This window comes from Phragmites australis, chromosome 2 (assembly GCF_958298935.1).
Source record: "Phragmites australis chromosome 2, lpPhrAust1.1, whole genome shotgun sequence".
NCBI classification, from domain to species: Eukaryota; Viridiplantae; Streptophyta; class Magnoliopsida; order Poales; family Poaceae; genus Phragmites; species Phragmites australis.
In genome coordinates this window covers 48,650,379-48,674,178 of record NC_084922.1, presented here as the reverse complement: position 1 = coordinate 48,674,178, position 23,800 = coordinate 48,650,379, and the positions used below count along the sequence as shown (strand labels likewise).

At 45.3% G+C, this 23,800-nt stretch overlaps 2 protein-coding genes across 2 annotated transcripts; both read left to right on the top strand.

The window, feature by feature from the left end:
• Positions 1-9,406: 9,406 nt before the first annotated feature.
• LOC133908303 (uncharacterized) lies at positions 9,407-11,742 on the top strand. Its single transcript, XM_062350295.1, has 3 exons — positions 9,407-9,671; positions 10,557-10,744; positions 11,158-11,742. The coding sequence occupies exons 1-3, from the start codon at positions 9,407-9,409 to the stop codon at positions 11,740-11,742; spliced, it is 1,038 nt and encodes a 345-aa protein (XP_062206279.1).
• An 8,757-nt stretch (positions 11,743-20,499) lies between these two features.
• LOC133909461 (uncharacterized) lies at positions 20,500-23,472 on the top strand. Its single transcript, XM_062351898.1, has 4 exons — positions 20,500-20,693; positions 20,792-21,090; positions 21,924-22,138; positions 22,569-23,472. The coding sequence occupies exons 2-4, from the start codon at positions 20,826-20,828 to the stop codon at positions 23,151-23,153; spliced, it is 1,065 nt and encodes a 354-aa protein (XP_062207882.1). The 5' UTR covers positions 20,500-20,693; positions 20,792-20,825; the 3' UTR covers positions 23,154-23,472.
• The last annotated feature ends 328 nt before the right edge of the window (positions 23,473-23,800 follow it).

The following is a 23,800-nucleotide window of genomic DNA, read 5'->3' as shown; positions in this document are numbered from 1 at the left end:
AATGATGACGCCTTTCTCCGTGGCGCCTTGGCACTCGCGCCCCCTCTTTCCCATTCTGGATAAGTCGAGGTCGGCGCGCTTATAAAAGGAAAGGATGGAGAACTCAAGAGAAGAAGGAAGCTCTCTGGAGACACAGACCGAAGAACAAGGCAAAAAAAAAGCCCGACAACGCCCACGCTCGAACCAGCTCAAGCCGAGCTAGAACACGAGAGCCTTAAGCTCTCTGTAAATGGCTCTCCCCTGTAACCAGATACATCCTTGAAGAATTCCCTTCAAGGATAAATATAACACTCACACAGGAGTAGGGTGTTACGCCTCCGTGCGGCCCGAACCTGTCTAAACCCCGGTGCACCCCTCTTTCTCGCACTAGGGCGATCATCTCCCACCAGCCACTGCATTTGTTTCCGTTCCCGCTTATTTCCCAAACAAGCTTATCCAGGATCATCCCCCCGGCCGAATCTCTAAAAAGGGGTCTCTCGGGATCCCTGCGACAGGAGTTCATTGTCACGTCCCGAAATCCATAATTGTGTGTTTTAATCCTAAAACATGCAATTTCAGCTTCATGTTCCAGTTTGGGTCACTGGAGCACTTCACTTTGAGTCAATGAGGTGGGAGAAGGAAAAACTAAGAGAAATAAAGGAGCTGGAAGCAAGTCTGAACTTTCCTCTAGGTAAATGGGGCCCACTTGGGTGGAAAATATCTCTCTATAAGTGGGCAACAGCTCTCTCTCCCCTCAAACCTGCCCATACGTACTCCTCACCCACTCCACCACATAAGGCTTTTTGAGGAAGCAAGTTGGAGTTGGCTGTCTCTCTCACTCTCTCTCTTAGGCTTCCTTTTTCCCCTTTTGGATCCCTACCTCTGGGAGCAAGATCAAGGTACGTATGTGGTACTCATGTGACCACCAGCTCAAGGACTACTCGTCCATCCAATTCATTTTCAGTTTCCCCGAAGGAATTCGAGCTGGTTCTGAACTTGTTTGGTGTTCTTTGGGAGAAGCAAGGAAGCAGCAGTTTTTCCTCTCTTCTCCAAGCCATTTTCCGTCGTTTCCTCCTTCAACTGGCGGTCACCAACCTCAGCAAAGGACCTTAGGTGAGTCTGCTAGGCTCCCATGGCAAGTATGCTCATTTTTGGTTGGATAGATCTTGAATCTGGAACTAGGGTTGCAAAGTTCTTAAAGTTCTGCAGTCTGGGAACAAATGAGGATTTATGTGGATTTGAGTTAGGAATCATGTTGCTAGGCGGTTAAGCAAAGTCTAGACCCTGTACACCCTTCTAGGCATTTTTACTTTTGTTTTAGAGAGACTCCCAGGTTAGTTTAGCTCAGTCTTTCCCTTCGTAATGGCTGCTGTTCTGGAGCTGCGCGAGGCTGATTTTACTGTAGCGCCGAGTACTGTTCACCGAGCCCCCGGGTACTGTTCACCCGACGACCCCCGGGTACTGTTCACCCGAGCACGAGCTCAGTCACCGCGAGCACTCCCGAGCACCCCGGGTACTGTTCACCCGACGACCCCCGGGTACTGTTCACCCGAGCACGAGCTCAGTCACCGCGAGCACTCCCGAGCACCCCGGGTACTGTTCACCCGACGACCCCCGGGTACTGTTCACCCGACGACCCCCGGGTACTGTTCACCCGAGCACGAGCTCAGTCACCGCGAGCACTCCCGAGCACCCCGGGTACTGTTCACCCGACGACCCCCGGGTACTGTTCACCCGAGCACGAGCTCAGTCACCGCGAGCACTCCCGAGCACCCCGGGTACTGTTCACCCGACGACCCCCGGGTACTGTTCATCCGAGCACGAGCGCGGTCACCCCGAGCACTCCCGACGACCCCCCGGGTACTATTCACCCGACGACCCCTGATACTGTTCAACCGAGCACCCCTGGTACTGTTCACCGAGCACGAGTACAGTTCACCCGAGCACTCCCGAGCACCCCGGGTACTGTTCACCCGACGACCCGAGCACCCCTGTACTGTTCACCCCGAGCACCCGAGCACGGTCGATCCCGAGCACCCCCGGGTACTGTTCACCCCGGGTACCCGTGAGTACTGTTCATCCCGGGCACCCCGAGCACGGTTTATCAGGCTTTCCTGATAGCTGATAGCTTGTAAAATTCGTAGTTAATTCGTAGGAACTCCAAACTTTTTGAGACCACTTGGAAAATTCTGGTTTGGACAGTACGATCTTGGAATAATGTTGTCATGTATTGTGGAGCATATTTTTCTTACATGATCGCATTTCATACATGCTCATTACATTGCACGCGTTGCTCTCTGTAGTGAACGTCGATCCGTCGATCCCGGAGGCCGTGGGCGATCGTGAGGCGTCCCACCTTTCTGATTCAGGGCAGCAAGGCAAGCATCGTTCATATTGCACCGTGTCTACTTGAAATTTTAATATGTTATCTACGCTTATGTATACATTGCATGTGTCGGGTACTGAGTTGGGTAGAACCTATGCCGATGCATTATCCCATTTCGGTCACGTGTCATGTGTTGTTCCTAGGAGCCTAGTGGTGTCATCGAGGTCTAATTTTAATTCGCTATGCTTAGTGGTACTTAGGCTTTCCGGTAGAAGTCGACGGCGGCGTCCACCGTTGTCGCGAGCCTAGGACTTATTATTTGTTCGCACTTATGGTTGGGTTGATGATGAGTCGGTTTGGTGAGTGGTGAGTTGAGACGAGGTGTGGGCGGTGTTAGGGGTGTCATCTGCTCACGAGGAGTCCTCAGGCAGTTCGGGGAGGGAACCCGGACACCGTAGACCGCTTGCACCGGTTAAGCACCGATCATCGGTGTAGTCGGCTTTAGCACATACCTTACTCACCACATGCTGATATAATGGTAGGCGAGCCGATTACTTTCGCAGACGTGGTCATGTGGGCCTCGTCATAGACGGTGTGAGTCCGGTTTGAGTCCGGGCTTTTAGCGGTATTAGTTTGCTCGGGGAGTAGTTCTAATACCGCCTCGCCGAGCTATGGTTGATCCACATGGTTGGGCCTGGTTGGGAAAGGTTGTCACGGGTACCCCCTTGTGCGCATCTTAGCGGGTGGCACAAGCCGTATGGTCCCTGTGTCGTGTGGGTCCAGGAGTATCCCCCTGCAGGGTGTATAATCAGTTCGAGCTGCCGCGCTCTCGGTCATGAGCATCGCTATCGCTTATCTCCACCGAGCGACCATATTTTGGTCGTAGAGTTTCGATGTGGGTTGTGGCATGGTTGGATTGGGGTGGTTTGGTCGGTATGTGGTTGGTGGTTTGGTGGGAATGGTATGCTTTTATACACTTGTTGTTATATATCTGTTTTGATCAGTTGGTTGGCAGGGTTTGAGTCGGTGGTTGGTTAAGTCAGTTGCTTACACCTAGAGTCTAGGTTGCTTACCGCTTAATGAACTTAAACATGTCTTAATCCTTGCTACAGCTTTAAAATGCATGATCCTTGGAGTCGAGAATATATATACTCATACTGTGTAAGACTTGCTAGTACCTTCGTACTAAGGGTGCTGCCCTTAAGTTGCTTTCAGGATCGCAGGTCGGCGAAGAAGAGGCAGTGTTCGGCTACTTTGTGCCTGCCGATCAGGGTGGCGGGCAGGAGTAGCACCTTCTACTCCGAACTCTGGCGCTTTTGGTATGGAGCCTAAGGGCATACGGCTCCATACTCTTTTGTTGTATAGGTTTTTCTTCCGCTGCATAGTAGTAGTTGTTGTTCCTCTTTTGTTGTAAATTGTGGAAGCAGTTGCTTGTTTAACAATGGTAATCCAGTTTAATTATTTGCTCTCTATTAAACTGTGTTGTGATATTTGAGTTGGAAGGCATGTGTTCCGATCCTGGGCACAAAGCACGTGCCGGGACTACCGGAATGGTATTCTGGTTAATCGTCGAGGTTGTGATTATGAATAATGATCCTCCTGATGATTAATTAGAATACTATTTGGACGGTTCCTCACAATGACGAGTTGCAGCGGCTTGAATATGAATATGAAAATTCGGACGATGATGACGTTGATGTATACGTGACCAAATGTGCTTGGTCTTCTAAGTTTAAATCTTTCGTTTGCTCTGCTCTTAAGCTGATGCCTCATAGGAATCCGCAAGAGGGAATTAATTTACTTTTGATGTAGGAAAGTGCGATAGAATTTTTGATTCTTGCTACAAGAAAAGCATATTAAGATATCCCACAGTCATGTAATTCATCTATTAGATAATTTAAAGAGGTGAATTTATTGCAAATAGTATAATTCTTATTCTCATATTACTGACGATTGCAATATTTTTTGTTGACAAATTCAATCGGACATTAATGAAGGACGATTGAAATTTGTGGAGATGCAAATAGACAAGTAACCGTTCCCGGTTAATGTGGTTGATCTCAAAGATAAGAGCATTCTAATTTGGCCAACCCAAGCCGAATCAACTAAAGGGAAGAATATAACCGTTGGTGAAGAAAAGCTTAAACCTTTGGGAGAGAACAAATTTGTTAAGAGAAGTGTTATTTGATATGTCTCCCAAAGGCAAAAAATCAATCAAGATTGTGGAGAACACTTCAATTGCCAGGGGGCATGTCAACGCTAAGCCAAGAATAATCAAACCAAAAAGCCCGGATGTTGGCAAGTGGAAGGTTAATGAAGCAAAGGGACATGACAAGGTTGAGAAACTCGAACCTACTTTTAAGAAACTCTTCTCCAAATATGAGAAAGACAAAGCCACCCAAACATATATGAGCCGACAAAGTGGAATTAAGCGATCAAGATCACCTAAGGTAAGGAGTGATCATCATCAACCGGAGGAAGGCCATGCTATCGACGTCTACCCACCACTCGATCTGTCACCGCTGTTGCCATGGATGCTCCCTCTTATGCCCTTTCCTACTTGCCCAATGTAAGGCTATAATGGTATGTGGATGTTGTCTCCTCCTATGCAATTTACTACTTTTCATCCAATATGGATAGCACCATGGAGGCCGATATTTGATAGAATATCACGTCTTGTTCATGATCGATTGGGGCATATAAATCGGTTTAGTGATGTTCGACATGCTAAGGTCATGAAGAAAATATACCGGGTTAAGGGGAGTAGTGTTTCGCTCAAAATTCAGATTCTAATGTTGATAAGACAAGGACCACTACCGTTGATATTATTGAGATTGGTTCAATGAAAATGGTCACCGAAGAACTTGACAAAGGACCGATTATCTTTGGTGATAATTCGATCAAGTCTACTGAATCAAGGACCTACTGTTGTCCAAGTTGCTTCAAAGACCAATGATCATGAAGCAAGTAATAACAAGCCACTTTTCTAAGTACCTACAGCTAAGGTGGTGTCCCTCAGGTTTATCTCACACAAAAAAGATAAGATTGCAACGACTGCGCAAGCAAGAATTGATGGAGCAACAAGCTGAAAAATTACAGGATACTACTTTCAATGAGATTAGACCAATGTAGCCCGTGAAGCAAATGTGGAGACCAAATCTAGATGCCATGGTAGCCCCTACAATAGCCCTTTCGCCAACAACAACACTAGTGCCTATGCAAGATAAAAAAGAAGATGAAGAATTGCTTGATTACGGTGTTTCATCGGTGCACGCTAATGATGCTTCACCGACCGAAGGTATGGATATCAATACGATTTTATATTACCTTCAGAATTTCGTGCTATTGATGAAGGTAAAGTGACTCAATTGGATTTGGCCAAAAGAAGCTATCTTTGAATTGCCCAAGGAGACGAATCGGCACTTGAAGCCATTATATGTAAAAGATCATATTAATGGGAAGCCGATTTCAAAAATGCTTGTTGATGGTGGGGCTATGGTTAATTTAATGTCATATTCAATTTTTAAGAAGCTTGGTAGAGATGATGATGAATTAATGAAGACCAACTTGGTGCTCTATGGAGCTTACTATTGCAAGCAAGACATTATCCACTGTCTTTTTTGTCATCGAGGTGCAAGGTAACTACAATGTTATTCTTGGACGTGATTGAATTCATACGAATAATTGTGTTCCATCTACTTTGCACCAGCTTTTAATTCAATGGGTGAATGATGATGTGGAAATAATACATGCGGATACATTGGCCTATGCTACTTTGGCCGATCTTCGACTGATTGGAGATACAGCAATGCTAAGTACTTATCGGGGCTTGATCTTTCATGTTATGATTTTTTTAGTGTCTCCAAGAATGGATTCGTACACGTGGTTGTAAAGCTGACTTGTGATAATAAGTTTAATGATATAATGTATCTATGAGTAGGAAAAAAGAAATTAGAATGACTACAAAAATGTATGGATTAATATTGGTGAAATAAGAATGATATTTGCGAGGAAGAGGAGATGCTGCTGTTGGTGGCGCGAAGAGGAGAGGTAGAGGAGCTGTTGCTCTGTGTTGTATGCATGTATGTGTGTATGTGTATGTATGAAAGGCGTGGGGTGATCTTTTGCAGGTGAAGATCAAAGAGATGAGGAAGTTGGTTTTTTCTTGCTCGTGAAAAGATCAGCGGGGAGGGTGGCAGTGTGAACGCGGTTGGCAGCTGGTGTGCTAAGGCCCTGTTTGTTTCCTGCTTCTGGTTCTGCTTCTGCTACTGGCAGAAGCCAAAAGTCAGAAGCAAGAACAAACAGGGTTCTGGAGAAGTGGCTTCTGGAGAAGCTAGAAGCCTGCTTCTGAGGAAAATGAACTAAAGCTGAGAAGCTTGCTGAGATATGTTTTTCTGAGAAGCTATGTGCTGAGAAGCCAAAAATTTATTGTAGAAGCCAACAGCCTATTTCCAAAAGCAGCTTTTCAGACAAGTGAAAAGCACAGCTTTTCAGAAAAACTCAAAAGCAGAAGCTCAAATAAACAGGCCCTAAGATAGAGCTGAGAGGACTTTGGGCGGATGAATAGTGCCAGTCGGATGAAGAGAAAGATAGAAGAAAGATCAGAGAGAGATTGAGAGAGATTTGTATTGATGTACTTGAATTGTAATTCAAACGAAATGGATTTGTAATAATTTAATTGAGCAATTTGAATTTGTAAATGTATTTGAATTTATTCAATTTGAATAAATTGATTTAAATTGGATTCGTGTAATTCAATTTGGATTTGAATGATGAATTGACATTACTTTTGGAACTAGGATTTGAATATGAATTTCTAACTTGAACTTGATTTGACTTGGATTGTATTGAAACGAATTGTGAAAAGATGAAACTGGAAATAATTGAATATATCTCGAACAATTCGAATTGCATTCGAATACGAGATCAACGATGATTTGATCGAATCTGGGTTTGGATAGGATTAGACATTGATTCAAAAAGAATATTTGAAGTTGGATTCGAAATTGAGTTTGGAATTAATTCAAATAAGGTATTTGAATTATGAAAATGATTTGAATTAGAGGGCCTCGAGATTTGAGAGAGGTTTGAATTCAAAAGAATTGAATTCAAATTGGATTTCAGATGAATTGAATCTAAGAAATAGATTTGAATTTGAGAGGCTTTAAAATTAAAATCTCAACTCAAAGAATCATAAAAGCCATTAAACTAAAAATGCATATGACTCACTTAATGCATGGATTAATTTAGAAACTAATTTGGTGCTATCTGGAATACTTAGCTAAAATAATATATTTAAATATACACATATAAGTATAAATGTATATATTCAATTATATATTTCCTTAATTTTATTAGAGCTTGGGGACTATTATCGGTGCAATAGGTAAAGAGGTGCCCCACCAAGAGAGTCCCATGCTACCAATTGTCAGCTTGCGATTAACATCCTTGAGACCACATCTTCACCCACGACCAGGGTGGGGCTCTGTCGACCAGCCCCTGATCAAAGGTGAAGACCCTGCTAATCGCAGGGCAGGTACTCACATAACCAATCAAATCATATTTAATATCGTTCACTCAGGTGTTTTTCTTCCCTTGGCACCTACTTTCTACAAGCAAGGTCGTGGGTAAATGTAAAGTTGGAGTGATCTATCCCGTAGTATTTAATGCTACGGGACAGTCTCGCAGGCGAATGTGACAGCGCTCGACGGACGTGACAATGTTTGCAGGGCAACCAGAGTAGGTTGGACGTGCATATCCCTGTAATGATGACCTAGGAGTAGTTGGCTTCATTAGGATTAGATCTGCTGTTTGGCTTGGCACGGTCAGTTTGTTTATTCTTCTTTTCCCCTGTTATATGAAAGGGGAGGACCCGGCTTGTAAGGATATTCTAGAACAAGTTCATACAATCCAAAAGAAAATACACAGTACGTATAACTATTATCCACGGAATGTCTGAACCTGAATAAATCCCTGCGTTCTTACGTCCATTCGATTCAACTAAAAATATCACTGATCAACGCGCCCATCATTCAATATACTGGATTTATTATCAGGAATCATCTCCGACAAACGGTCTAACATATGTCGCCGCTGTTCAACCGATGGGAAAACATCTGCACTAGGATCAGACTGTGTCAAGAGGCTTTCGTGCCCGATCCGGACGAAGATGTCGACACCTTCGATGAGCTGCTGTCTCTGGTGGCCGTCATACTGAATGCCTGAGTAAGCTATACTGCAATGTCTTGTAGCCGCTAAGATGTGATACCCAGTACGGTGCTAGGGACGATCCGAAGTGCTCGTGGTGGTTTTTTGAACATGTGTTGATGCATTCGCGATTGCTCAGCTTGTGTGCTGGCGCAATTGCTTTACTTTTCCTGCTTATCCTTTAGTGATACTTCAAAGTTACCTAGTAAGTAGATGTCTTTTTGAACTCAAAAACTATCTGTTGCTTCGGTAAAGAATTTTAAGTTATTCTATTCTGGAGAAAAAAATTGTCTGCGCTATCCCAACCATGTGCGTTGCTAAAGCTGATACGTGGAACACATTTGGTCATCCTCGTCTCCCTTGTATTTGGTTTCACACAAACACTGCTTTACAGTGACAAAACTGCACCTTATTGTCTGAACTACTCTGCTTTCTATCTATCTAATATAAGAAAAGAGGAAAATTGCACTCCTGCCGCTTATCGTCCAAAAACAAAAGGAAAGAAAGAAAGAAAATTGCACCTTTGTTGATGCGCCCAGCCCAACATGGACAGCCCGTGAGCAGGTCACCAGGATCAGCCACCTGCAGTCAAACAGCAAAAAAACCTCATCCATAAAACACAGATTCAAATTCCAGGTTTAAAATCGGTATATTATTCCAATGGGCTGAATGCACCACGGGATTTGCCCCTCATAATGGGCTGATGGTACTAAAAAAGAAGGAAGGAAGGAGTGTTCCTTGGGCCGTATTTTGACCCACGAGACTCGAGAGACAATTCACAATTGCAGCCCCCGCCTTCGGTCGATCATAAAAGGCTCCCTAGTCGATCGAAAAACAGAAACCCTGATCAATATTATTAGGGTTTGGAGGCCGACTGCCGCGCTTTCGGAACTCATGGCGGACGACGACTACGACGTGCTGCCCATGTACGTCGAAGAGGACGAGGAGGAGGCTGCGGCGGAGAAGCAGAAGCGCCGGCAGCAGAGCCTGAAGCCGCCGCCGCCGCCGCGGCCGCTCATCACGCCGGAGGAGATGGCGAGGAGGAAGGTCAATCAGGCTATGCTCAGGAAACTTCACGAGTACGACCCCAAATTGGGATCCGGTTGCTACACCCGAGTTTATTTCTTGGACTTCACCAAGTTCGACATCGATGCAGAGAGTATATCCCCTTATCTAAACTCCCGACCTCCACGCATATGCTATGTGGGCATGTGGCGATCCGGGGAGGCGGGATCCGATCGCATGCTAGCTGTATCTGGGGTAATTTAATTTCTGGGTAAACTGTGCAATCTGGGGTGAGGAGCAGAGGATGGGGGCGGGGACGGGAGAAGAACATAATGTGCTCTGGTAGGGAATTCCAACGAGCTGTTCCAGATAGGGTCTAATTGGCAATTAAGCTGGCTCGTACGCCGGCCTTCATGGCGCTCTAGGTTTGTTGCCTCATAGGCAGGGTAGGCAGCCATGTTTGAAACATTGTCTTCTTAGGATTGATAGTTTTGTGCGTAAGCTCCGCGAAGCCTTGTTTACCAGGTGATTAGCCTGCCCATTCATATCTATAAGGATATTGGAAAACTACCCGGGGGCATTATGTGACTCCATCCATTAAATAAAAAGTACTGCTTCACCTGTTGCATATCTGCATTGGAAGAAATTACAGTAGCTGCTGCACTATATTGTTAGCTACAAAACAGTACTAACTGGTAAAAAGGGAATCCTTGCCGATGTCCAGGTTTCTTCCTTTTCACATCTATTTCCTATAACTTGCCCATTTGAACCTACCGGTGAAATGCTTGCTGACTTGCGCGTCATCTAGAAACTCTTATTCCTGTCACCTTTGCCTTTCCTTACAGTTATTGTCATCGTTCTTCTGCATTCTGCAGTGACTAATTTTGCAAAGCTCTATATCACTAACCCTAGTGTGAATCCGTACTTGGAGGCTCTGAAGTAACATGATGTCCCTTCTGTTACCCTAATATTCTTTCCAGCTACAAACTAACATCGTTTTCCTTTTTCCCAGCACAACATGGTCCGATGCGCTTTACAGATTCACTTATCAAAGAAAGCCACCAGTTGGTCCACTCGTTAAATGTACTCGGTCTGAAGATAATGTCCTCTGATGTTGGCTACCCTATCAATGTGTATGGGACTGTGATAATCAGAGACCGTCTGGATATGAAATGCAACTACATCTTCCGGCGCAACAGGGACAATTGCCAACTCATCAAGTCTCAGGTATGTGAAAGAATATATGGCTTAAAATGTCACATCCGCCTCCCATTCTTGCATATGCAAATAATTTCTTCATCAGTCTTGCATATTGGAATCCTGCTGTTAAAAGGCACTATAACGTTCTATCATGTAGATTCTTATGTATGCAATGCCGCCATTGTGATATGCATGACTTGTATCTTGTCCCTTGTGACGTGTCTATTACCGACTACATTTGCATGGATGTCAACATTACTGATGCTACTAAGCATTATTTATTTATCATCACTACATGCTTGAAGTTTAACAACGTGTATCCGGCTGATTCCCACATTATGTGATGCTATATGTTATTTCCGCTTATGAGACCTACTTTCTTCCAGGAAAGTCATGTGCAGCAGCTTCCTTGCTGACATTCTCTGTAAACTTACTTGTAGGGTGATTCTCTGATCCTGACTGGCCCAAGTAGAGGAGTTGTTTTTCTTGGTGATGCCTATTTCGAGATAAATCTGAAGATTAGGGAAGGCAGAGAGAGCGACGACAGGCAGTTCAACAAAGCAATGATTGATGTGCTTGGTAGCAAAATTAACTATGTGGTTGGAAGGGAAACTATTGATAGCTGGCTGAGCTCCGTGGATCTGATATTTGCATATGTTAAGACAGCATTGGAGGGCACGGTTGAGATAAAGATTTTGTCGGGGCCTGAATATTTTTGTGGAAAAATAACTGCTTGCACAACCGATGTTCCAAGTCAGATGCTGTTGTATGACAGTGATGTTGACTGCGCTGTTACTGTTGGTGATGACAGGGTTATCAAACTATTGCGCTGTGCGGTCTCTGTCTCGGCGGATCAGATGTTGTTGCTCGATTTCTCGGCCGGTAGCGGTGATGGGAATGCCAACATCTCCCACCGCAGATGCATGTTCACTCCACCGATGAAAGGTGCAGACACGGATGAGATTACGTGTGGTCTTTACAAGCTCCGAGTCAAAGTCGTTTGGTCAACACTGCTAATGAGCTGAGGATGATGCTACAGTTCACGTTTCAAACTACCTGTTATGTCAGAACGTACGTGCGCATGGCCTTGATTATGTATGATCCTTGGGTTATATTGATACTTCTAAGCTTATGTGAAGTTCGGATGTGACTACTTGTTTAAGCATGTACTATCTATGTTGGTACTTAAAGTTATATTGTTTCCTTTGGTTCCTTAGTGTATGCTGACACCCTTTGATTCAATTACCAAACGAATGAAACGTAAGAACATCCTCGTCTGGATGCTCTTACGAGTTACGAGGCTCAACAATGATACGTCATCCTGTTCACGTATCTACTACCTATTTGGTCGTTATTTTGCTTTTCTTGATATTGCAGGGGCAAAAATACAAAATTAGATAACATACGCAACCGTATTTACCGAAATAGATAACATATCGTAGTATTTACAATTTTAGCATTCGTATTCGCCACCTCGTTTACCGAAAATTGACTTTCGGTATATCGCACACAGAAAATACTATATTTGGTACACGGTGTACCGAATATAGCACTGTAGTATCGTATTCGGCACACGGTAGGTAGAAAATGGTGTACATTGCCATTTTCGGCACATATTACCGCGCATAAACAGTAACAGCAGTGCGTTTGAATTTTGTTTTCCCTCTTTTTCAAAATGGTGGTTTTCTGTTACTCCAAAACTTTTAAAACTTTTTTTACATGTTCCATAATCCATGTGCAACCCATTTTAATTAGATTCACCAAAAAATCATTTGTATATTTAAAACTAAAATTCTTCAAAAAAGACTACTTTTATAGCTTGTAATAATTGTTAGTGTCTCAAATAAATTCCCAAAAATCTAGGAAAATTCACTAATATTCTTCTTATATGATGGACTAATTTCTAAAATTATTTCCAGACCTAGTTTATATGATGAAAAAGTGAGTTCCTTTCTAATGCTTCATTTATATGTATTTTTATCATTTCATGTAAATGAAGCATTACAAAGGAACTCACTTTTTCATCATATAAACTAGGTTTGTAAATAATTTTAGAAATTATTCCATCACATAAGAAAAATATTAGTGGATTTTCCTAGATTTTTGGGGATTTATTTGAGACACTAACAATTATTACATTTATAAAAGTAGTCTTTTTTGGAGAATTTTAGTTTTAAATATACAAAGGATTTTTTAGTGAATCCAATTAAAATGGGTTGCATATTGATTATGGAACACGTAAAAAATGTTTTAAAATTTTTGGAGTAACAGAAGACCACCGTTTTGAAAAAGAGGTAAAGCGAAATTAAAACGCACTGTTATACTGTTCATATGTGGTACTGTTCATTTTCGGCATTGGTGTGCCGAAAATGGCACTGTAGCCCTTTTTCGGCACACCGTGTGTCGAATACGGTGCTACAGTGTCATATTCGGCACATCGTGTGCCGAATATGGTATTTCCGGTGTACGGTGTACCAAAAGTCAATTTTCGGTAAAAAAATGTGCCGAATACGAATGCTAAAATTGTAAATACGACGATATGTTGTCTATTTCGGTAAATATAGTCACGTATGTTGTCTAATTTTGTATTTTTGCCTATTGCAGGTGCAAAATAAGATAGATTTCAGGATAGTCAACCACTCATCGTGACAACACACGACAAAAGTTTCTTCACTGTATAGCCATGCCGCGTGATGCCAACTGTGATTTTGGCTGGTAAATATTGACGCCACTAAGGTACGGGCCTCAGCGCTAGCGGGTGCGCCAGACGGTCTTCCGCCTACATGAAGCACGATGCCAGCCACTGGAACGCCGTGGCGTGCACGGGAGCACTGCCCTACATGGGGCATGGGGCGTCTCCCGTCGACACTTTGACCTGTCCCCGTCCACTGTCTGGGATCGCGTTTGGAAGGGATGGTGCAGGAATTGTGTTTTGAAGTGAGATGCCAGGCGGTATATCAGAAGTCCAGGCTCAGGGCCTCCGCATCGTCAACTCTCTTCACAGGATCAAAATCAAGATAGTTCCAGGGTGTGGAGGGTACATGAAGAATATGTACATAGTTGATGTGAGCATGGATAATGTTTCAATGGCCATCGAGATCACTAGAAACTATGGTGAACATCGTAATGAAAAGGATGCCAAGAATGCTCTCTCCATGATCAGCAATATTACAATCAAGGATATTGTTGGTGTCAACATTGGTGTTGCTGGTATATTGGAGGGCATTCAGGGGGACAACTTTAGCAACATTTGCATGTCCAATGTTTCCCTCACTGTACAATTTGTATATCCATGGAATTGTTCACTTATTGAAGGGTATTCACGGGCCGTGGACTCGGTGGATCGGGGGGGGGGGGGTCGAGTGTGTGGTCCACCATGGACTGAAGCTGGTGGATTGCGATGTGGATCTGGCTCACATGGTTGTTGACCAGGGTGTGGCTCGGGTGGTCGGTCCACTAAAGACCGAGCAGGTGGACATTGGTTGGCTAGTGGGCCCACCTGTCGGTGAGGGAGGGAAGAGATAAGGCTGGGCCGGGCTTTTGTGCGTTCGGCTCGGAGAAAGGGAGCAGAAGAGAGGGGCGATGGCCGGAGGGAGAGAGGGAGGGGCGCCGGGAGATGGAGGAAACGTAGGAGATCTCTCCGTTGCGGGAGGGGGTCCGATGAGGTTCGCCGGTGGTGACCTGGGGCGAGCAGGGTGAGAGAGGGCAACGGGACAAATAGAGAGGGTGGTCGGCTGCGGGAAAAGGAGGCGACGTCGATGGGGCGTGTTGGTTGAGCGGGCTCAGCTCAGCGGTGGCTTGGGTTCGAGAGACCGAGGAGAGAGAGGCTGGCCGGGACGAGGTCCGGCGGGGCATGTTGCAGCACGGGAGGGAGCCGATGGTGGCAGAAGCCAGGACGGCATGCTCGAGCGGCGAAGTGCGCGGTGGTGCTACTGGCGCCCGAGCACGGCTCAGTGGCATCGGCGGGGAGAGCAGAGCGCGGCATGATGGCTCGGAGCTGGGCAACGCGGAGGATGCACGGGGCAACATGGAGGATGCACGGGCACGCGTGGCTAAACAACTCAGAGGAGCCATGGGACGACGTAGCGGGCGGGTCAGCGGAGCGACCCGTACAACGATGCGCGTTATAGCGAGCGACGGTTTGGCGCCATGGCTAGCTCGGCTCAGCGGCTGGGCAGCACAGCGATGGTGCAACTTGACAGCAGCTGCTAGTGGCGCGAAGAGGAGAGGCAGAGGAGCTACTGCTCTGTGTTGTACGCATGTATGTGTATGTATGAAAGGCATGGGGTGATCTTTTGCATGTGAGGATCAGAGAGATGAGAAGGAAGTGAGGAAGCTGGTTTTTGCTTGCTCGTGAAAAGATCAGCAGGGAGGGTGGCGGTGTGAATGCGGCTGACAGTTGATGTGCTAAGAGAGAGCTAAGAGGACTTTGGGCGGATGAACAATGCCAGTCGGATGAAGAGAAAGAAGAAAGATTTGTATTGATGTACTTGAATTGTAACTCAAACGAAATGGATTTGTAATAACTCAAATTGAGCGATTTGAATTTGTAAAAGTATTTGAATTTATTCAATTTGAATAAATTGATTTGAATCGGATTTGCGTAATTCAAATTGGATTTGAATTACAAGTTGACATGACTTTTGGAACGAGGATTTGAATATGAATTTCTAACTTGAACTTGATTTGAATTGGATTGTATTGAAACGAATTGCGAAAAGATGAAACTGGAAAGAAATGAATATATCTCGAACAATTTGAATTGCATTCGAATACGAAATCAGCGATGATTTGATCGAATCTATGTTCGGATAGGATTTGACATTGATTCAAAAAGAATATTTGAAGTTGGATTCGAAATTGAGTTTGGCATTAATTCAAATAAGGGTATTTGAATTAGGAAAATGATTTGAATTGGAAGCCTCGATATTTGACTTCAAAAGAATTGAGTTCAAATTGGATTTCAGCTGAATTGAATCTAAGAAATAGATTTGAATTTGAGAGGATTTCAAATTAAAATCTCAACTCAAAGAATCGTAAAAGCCATTAAACCAAAAATGCATATGACTCACTTAATGCATGAATTAATTTAAAAACTAATTTGGTGCTATCTGGAATACTTAGCCAAAATAATATATTTAAATATATACATACAAGTATAAATGTATATATTCAACTATATATTTCCTTAATTTTATACTGATTAAAAATTAAAAAAATAAACATGAGTGATTTTTTCTATATTCTAAATGCTAAAACTCAAGGTGTTACAAATCTACCCCACTTAAAGGGAATCTCGTCCCCGAGATTCGGAAGGTTTTAAGAAGGGATAGTGAAAAACTATCTTCCACCAGATCATCTTCTTGATCTTCCTGTGGTCATCGCATTTCGAATGGGGGTCAGAGACTAAAAGATGGTTGAAAAGCTGGTCACCAAAGAGGTCTGAAGCACCACTAAGCTCACGGACAAGTGCGTGCAGGCCAACGAGGCCCGAGAGTGCCAAATCGGCATGAAACAACAGCCGACTTCTGACCAACCGTCCCTACCAAAGAGGCTAGCTGAAAGGAGAAAAGGAAGAACAAGCGTAAGGCCAGACCACCCAACGTTATAGCGATCAAGCGGGCTATTCACCTGCACCGACGCTTCGAGAAGAAGGACGGAAAGAAGGGTAAAGACTACTGCCCGATCCACTGTATCGACACACACGACTTAACCGAATGTAAGGTCATGCGAGACATCATCGAGAAAGAGCTTGAGGGCCGTAAACCCGAGCACGACGACGATGCTGGAGACAGGGCCAACCCTGACCAGTCGGCTCTGGGTTTTCAGCAGGCTGAGCACATGGTTCACCATATCTTTGGGAGAGCCGCGACGTAATTCTCAAATAGGGAATACAAGTCGGTAGTCCACGAGGTATGTGCACATGTCGGGTCTAAGCCTGCAGCTAAAGTGTTCGGAGGTACCCCTCACCTTCAGCCAGGTGGACCACCCCGCGTATCTCAAGAGCGCCGGATGTTACCCCATTGTGGTCGAGCCCACAATGCACATAATCCGGATGGAGCGCGTGCTAGTCGATGGGGGTAGTTCCATCAACATCCTCTTCACCAAAGCGCTAGATGCACTACAGATCCCAAGGAGTGCGTTGAAACCATCTCCTTCTTTCTTCAGGATCACCCCTAGCTCTTTGCCCAAGCCATTAGGGCGGATCAAGCTGCCCGTCACTTTCGGTTCACCGACTAACTTCAAGACCAAGAGAATAATGTTCGATGTGGCGGACTTCGGGACCACTATACATACCAGGCAATCAAGATCCTTGGTCCCAAGGGAGCCATCACCATTGTGGCAACCGAAAGATGGCCATGCACTGCTACAACAGGAGCCTCGACATAGCCGAGCTAACTCCTAGGTCGCAGCACGAGAAAGCTAGGCCAAGCGACCGCCCAAAGAAGGTCCACGTCATTGCCAATCCCAATGACTAGCTCAAGGCAGTGCGGCTAGACAACGCTGACCCATCCAGAACGGTCCAGATCGGGGCCAGCCTGGACCCAAAATAGGAACTCACGCTCATCACTTTCCTCCAGAAAAACACGAACGTCTTTTCTTAGAGTCCATTTGATATGCCTAGGGTCCCTATGGAGGTGTAACACCCTGGTTTTAATTTTTCAATTTCCTTAAATTTTCTAGAACTTAAGTAGGGTTTGAATAAATAGAATAGGTTAAAATATTTTTTATAAATTAAATTCAATTTGACATAGGTTATAATTGATTGAAATGAATTCATGTTGAAAATAGGCATTTAGGGTTTTATTTGGGTTGTTGGATTTATTTATTTTTTTCAGGAATTTATTTGGTCTCTTTGGTCTTTATTTGAATTTGTATGCTTTTCTTTGAATTCAGAAAAAGAAAAGAAAGGAAAAAACCTTAATAAATAGAATATGTTATTTAGGGTTTTATTTGGGTTGTTGGACATAGCTGAATTAAATTCAATTTGACATAGCTGAAAATAGGCATTTAGGGTTTTATTTGGGTTGTTGGATTTATTCGGTTTTTTCTGGAATTTGTTTGCTTTAGTTTGAATTCAGAGAAAAGAAAAGAAATGGAAAAAACATAATCTAAACTCGACTCAATCCCTCACCCAGCACAACCGGCACTTGATGAATTCGCGAATGAGATCCGACCCTATTAGCCAGCCCTCTCGAAGCTAGCCGATCCGTTTGGCGAGAGTCAATAGCTCCGGAGTTGTCGAGGGGGCACTCCCCAAGTTGTCGGTGACCTACTCCGACGTGCTCAGCTCGCGGAGTTTGTCTAAGGAGTTTTCTGCAGTGACGTAGAATCACTCCTCCCTCTAGCTTGATCGCGACGACTTGAGGCCCACCTCGATGTAGGAGTTCATGGCGCCATCATAGAGACGGAACCCACAGCTTCCGATTGCATGTGTAGAAGAGCCGAAAGAGGTCTAGGCATGGCTCGACCCCAACGGAGTTCTCACATAGAAGAGCAAAATTTCTTAGCATAAGAATGGAATTAGGGTTGAGATGGAGGTGGTAGATGTCGTAAAAGGAGATGACGATGGTGAAGAACTCAGAGAAGGGCGGCACGAGACCGGCCAACAAGAAAGAGACGAACATCAATATCTCCCCCTGATGGGGAGCAGGCGCGCTCTCCCCGGAGCGGTACCCAGAGGACAGGCAGTGAGTGAGTTGGCCGATGTCGTGCATTTGCTTCAGCTTCGCCGCATCGCACTTGGATTTGCGGAAGGCAGGCTCGCTGCTGGTGCATGCCATCGGACGACGGAGAAAGATGCTTCGGTGGCAAGAGCGGATGTGGAGATGAAGAGGCTTTGGGTGCGGAAGCTTGGAGGCTAAGGGAGACGACGGAAAGTTTCATGAGGGATCTCGATGCTCCAATTTAAAGGGTCGCCACGGTATCTCATCACCGTGGGGTCCGATCCATTTGAATTTTGAGAGGCCACGCTTGCGGAATTGGAATTCCCTCAGGTCCGATGTCGTTTCGTTCCTCTCCCCCCCCCCCCCCATCTCTAGACGTTTAACCTCCTCTTGGGATGTGATTTCCTAAGCTGACCATGAAAGCGAGCCGCGTCGACGACCACTCCCGCGGGCGAACATGCGCTCACCTGGGGCCCAAGTGGCGCAATCGTACCTGACCACGACCACAAGACGCACAATGACTATGGGCCACTACGACGAACCACTTAGTCCACCACATCCACGATGGAGCTTGGGGGCTACTGTCAGTGTAATAGGTAAGGAGGTGCCCCACCAGGAGGGCCCCATACTACCAATTGTCAGCTGACGATTGACATCCTCGGGACCATAGCTTCATCCCACGACCAGGGCGGAGCTCCGTCGACCAGCCCCTTGGTCAAAGGTGAAGACCCTGCTGGTCGCAGGGCAGATACTCCAATAACCAATCAAATCACATTTAATACCGTCCACTGAGGTGCTTTTCTTCCCGAGGCACATCCTTTCTAAGAGCAAGGTCGTGGGCAGACGTAAAGTTGGAGCGGACAGCCTAGCAGGCAAACATGACAGCGCTCGACGGACGTGACAATGCCTATAGGGCGGCCAGAGTAGGTTGGGCATGCATATCCCCGTAATGATGACCTAGGACTAGTTAGCTTCGTTAGGATTAGATCTGCTGCTTGGTTTAGCATGATCCGTTTGTTTATTCTTCTTTTTCCCTGTCATATAAAAGGGGAGAACCCGGCTTGTAAGGACATTCTGAAACAAGCTTATACAATCCAAAAGAAAATACACAATATGTAGGGCTATTATCCCACGGAATATCTGAATCCGGATAAATCCTTGCATTCTTGCGTCCATTTGATTCGACCACAAGAAATCCGATCAACGCGCACGTCATCTGATATACCGGATTCATTATCAGGAATCATCTCCGATAAACGGTCTAACATATCTCACCGCTATTCAACTGATGGGAAAACATCTGCACTAGGATCAGACTGGGTCAGGAGGCTTTCGTGCCCGATCTGGACGAAGACGTCGACACCTTCGATGAGCTACTGTCTCTGGTGGCCGTCATGCTGAATGCCTGAGTAAGCTATACTGCAATGTCTTGTAGCCGCTAAGATGTGATACTCAGTACGGTGCTACGGGGATGATCCGAAGTGCTCGTGGTGGTTTTTTGAACATGTCTTGATGCATGCGCGATTGCTCAGCTTGTGTGCTGGCGCAATTGCTTTACTTTTCCTGCTTATCCTTTAGTAGTACTTCAAAGTTACCTAAGTAAGTAGGAGGTGTCTCTTTGAAATAAAAAACTATCTGTTGCTTCGGTAAAGAAATTTAAGTTACTCTGTTTTGGAGAGAAAAAAAAAATATGCGCTATCCCAACCATTTGCGTTGCTAAAGCTGATACATGGAACACATTTGGCCATCCTCGTCTCCCTTGTATCTGGTTTCACATAAACACTGTTTTGCAGTGACAAAACTGCACCTTATTGTCTGAACTGTGTACTCTGCTTTCTATCTAATATAAGAAAGGAGGAAAATTACGCTCCTGCCGCTTATCGTCCAAAAACAAAAGGAAAGAAAGAAAGAAAAGTGCACCTTTGTTGATGCGCCCAGCCCAACATGGACAGCCCATGAGCAGGTCACCAGGATCAGCCACCTGCAGTCAAACAGCAAAAAAACCTCATCCATAAAACACAGATTCAAATTCCAGGTTTAAAATCGGTATATTATTCCAATGGGCTGAGTGCACCACGGCATCTCCCCCTCACAATTGCAACCCCCAGCCTACGCCAGCCCGCGTCGTGGCGCGCATCATCACATCTAGTCGATGCTCCCTAGTCCCTAATCGATCATAAAAGGCTCCCTAGTCGATCGAAAAACAGAAAGCCTAGTCAATATTATTAGCCACCGGAATCGCTCCTGTCTGTTTGGGGACGGCGGCGGCGGAAGGAGGAGGAGGAAGAGAGCCTCTCAGCACAGATCAGGTTGGTTCTTCGTCCTCCTCATCGCTCCTGTTTTGGCGCGTGATTCGTGTTGCGTCCGTACTCTACTTACTTCCCTTCTTATTTGCTTCATGGATTAGGATTTGGAGGCCGACGGCCGCGCTTTCGGAACTCATGGCGGACGACGACTACGACGCGCTGCCCATGTACGTCGAGGAGGACGAGGAGGAGGCGGCGGCGGAGAAGCAGAAGCGCCGGCAGCAGAGCCTGAAGCCTCCGCCGCCGCCGCGGTGGCTCATCACGCCCGAGGAGATGGCGAGGAGGAAGGTCAATGAGGCTATGGGCAGGAAGCTTTACGAGTACGACCCCAAATTGGGATCCGGCTGCTACACCCGAGTTTATTTCTTGGACTTCACCAAGATCGACATCGATGCAGAGAGTATATCCCCTAACTAAACTCCCGACCTCCACGCATATGCTATGTGGGCATGTGGCGATCCGGGGAGGCGGGATCCAATCGCATACTAGCTGTATCTGGGGTAATTTCTGGGTAAACTGTGCAATCAGGGTGAGGAGCAGAGGGCGGGGCGGGGACGGGAGAAGAACAGAATGTGCTCTGGTGGGGAATTCCAACGAGCTGTTCCTGGTAGGGCCTAATTGGCAATTAAGCTTGTTGCCTCATAGGCGGGGTAGGCAGCCCATGTTTGAAACATTGTCTTCTTAGGATTGATAGTTTTGTGCGTAAGCTCCGCGAAGCCTTGTTTACCAGTGATGAGCCTGCCCATTGATATCTATAAGGATATTGGAAAACTACCCGTGGGCAAAGGAAACTCAAAAGTATTATGTGACTCCATCCATTAAATAAAAAGTACTGCTTCACCTGTTGCATATCTGCATTGGAAGAAATTACAGTAGCTGCTCCACTTTGTTGTTAACTACAAAACAGTACTAACTGGTAAAAAGGAAATCCTTGCCGATGTCCAGGTTTCTTCTTTTTCACATCTATTTCCTATAACTTGCCCATTTAAACCTACCGGTGAAATGCTTGCTGACTTGCACGTCATCTGGAACCTTATTCCTGTCACCTTTGCCTTTCCTTACAGTTATTGTTATCGTTCTTCTGCATTCTGCAGTGACTAATTTTGCAAAGCTCTATATCACTAACCCTAGTGTGAATCCGTACTTGGAGGCTCTGAAGTAACATGATGTCCCTTCTGTTACCCTACTATTCTTTCCTAGCTACAAACTAACATCATTTTCCTTTTTTCCCAGCACAACATGGTCCGATGCGCTTTACAGATTCACTTATCAAAGAAAACCACAAGTTGGTCCACTCGTTAAATGTACTCGGTCTGGAGATAATGTCCTCTGATGTTGGCTACCCTATCAATGTGTATGGGACTGTGATAATCAGAGACCGTCTGGATATGAAATGCAACTACATCTTCCGGCGCAACAGGGACAATTGCCAACTCATCAAGTCTCAGGTATGTGAAAGAATATATGTTTTAAAATGTCACATCCGCCTCCCATTCTTGCATATGCAAATAATTTCTTCATCAGTCTTGCATATTGGAATCCTGCTGTTAAAAGGCACTATAACGTTCTATCATGTAGATTCTTATATATGCAATGCCGCCATTGTGATATGCATGACTTGTATCTTGTCCCTTGTGACATCTATTACCGACTACATTTGCATGGATATCAACATTGCTGATGCCACTAAGCATTATTTATTTATCATCACTACATGCTTCAAGTTTAACAAAGCGTATCCGGCTCATTTCCACATTATGTGATGCTATATGTTATTTCCGCTTATGAGACCTATGTTCTTCCAGGAAAGTCATGTTCAGCAGCTTGCTGTAGTACTAAGGAATATATTGCTGACATTCTCTGTAAACTTATTTGTAGGGTGATTCTCTGATCCTGACTGGCCCAAGTAGAGGAGTTGTTTTTCTTGGTGATGCCTATTTTGAGATAGATCTGAAGATTAGGGAAGACAGAGAGAGCGACGACAGGCAGTTCAACAAAGCAATGATTGATGTGCTTGGTAGCAAAATTAACTATGTGGTTGGAAGGGAAACTATTGATAGCTGGCTGAGCTCCGTGGATCTGATATTTGCATATGTTAAGACAGCATTGGAGGGCACGGTTGAGATAAAGATTTTGTCGGGGCCTGAATCTTTTTGTGGAAAAATAACTGCTTGCACAACCGATGTTCCAAGTCAGATGCTGTTGTATGACAGTGATGTTGACGGTGCTGTTACTGTTGGTGATGACAGGGTTATCAAACTATTGCGCCGTGCGGTCTCTGTCTCGGCGGATCAGATGTTGTTGCTCGATTTCTCGGCCGGAAGTGGTGATGGGAATGCCAACATCTCCCATCGCAGATGCATGTTCACTCCACTGATGAAAGGTGCAGACAGGGATGAGATTACGTGTGGTCTTTACAAGCTGCGAGTCAAAGTCGTTTGGTCAACACTGCTAATGAGATGAGGATGATGCTACAGTTCACGTTTCAAACTACGCAGTTTAAGATAAGAAGAGAGGCAACCTCTCTACATCTGCGAGTCTAAGGGAAGGGGCAAAACACTTTTTTTTTCTTTTTAATTCACAGGTGTAATTCACAGGTAAGGCAAAGCGCTTTCTTTTAAAGAAGCATCAGGTTCATCTTTCTTTCGTTAGTTAAGCCACCTTTTTCTAAGAAGGATTTTAGTAATTCTGGATTAATAGTACTTAGAATGGATTCTCATATTGAGAAATTCTGTCTAGTGGCTACCTGTTATGTCAGCACGTGTGCATGGCCTTGATTATCTATGATCCTTGGGTTATGTTGATACTTCTAAGCGTGTCCACGAAGGTACGGACCTCGGCGCTGGCGGGTGCGCCGGTCCTCCGCCTACACGAAGCGCGATGCCAGCCGCTGGAACGTCGTGGCGTGCACGGGAGCGCCGCCCTCCCGCGCCACGGCGTCGGCGCACGCGACGTGCAGCTGCACCAGACGCATGCCACCATCGCCCACCTCAGCCCCGTCCATACATTCCGAAAACGCCACTGGGGACTCCACGGACGTCCCTGAACCGCTGCTTACAGACACGACGACTAGGCGGCGGCGGCGGCACGAGCCTGCAGCCATGATGGCC

What these genes read in the sequence shown, in the direction of transcription:
- LOC133908303 (XM_062350295.1), top strand. Translation starts at nt 9,407, where the DNA reads ATGGCGGACGACGACTACGACGTGCTGCCCATGTACGTCGAAGAGGAC. An exon ending in GTTCGACATCGATGCAGAGA is followed by an intron (nt 9,672 to 10,556) that starts GTATATCCCCTT and finishes TGCGCTTTACAG; the next exon opens with ATTCACTTATCAAAGAAAGC. An exon ending in GCCAACTCATCAAGTCTCAG is followed by an intron (nt 10,745 to 11,157) that starts GTATGTGAAAGA and finishes ACTTACTTGTAG; the next exon opens with GGTGATTCTCTGATCCTGAC.
- LOC133909461 (XM_062351898.1), top strand. Translation starts at nt 20,826, where the DNA reads ATGGCGGACGACGACTACGACGCGCTGCCCATGTACGTCGAGGAGGAC. An exon ending in GATCGACATCGATGCAGAGA is followed by an intron (nt 21,091 to 21,923) that starts GTATATCCCCTA and finishes CTTTTTTCCCAG; the next exon opens with CACAACATGGTCCGATGCGC. An exon ending in GCCAACTCATCAAGTCTCAG is followed by an intron (nt 22,139 to 22,568) that starts GTATGTGAAAGA and finishes ACTTATTTGTAG; the next exon opens with GGTGATTCTCTGATCCTGAC.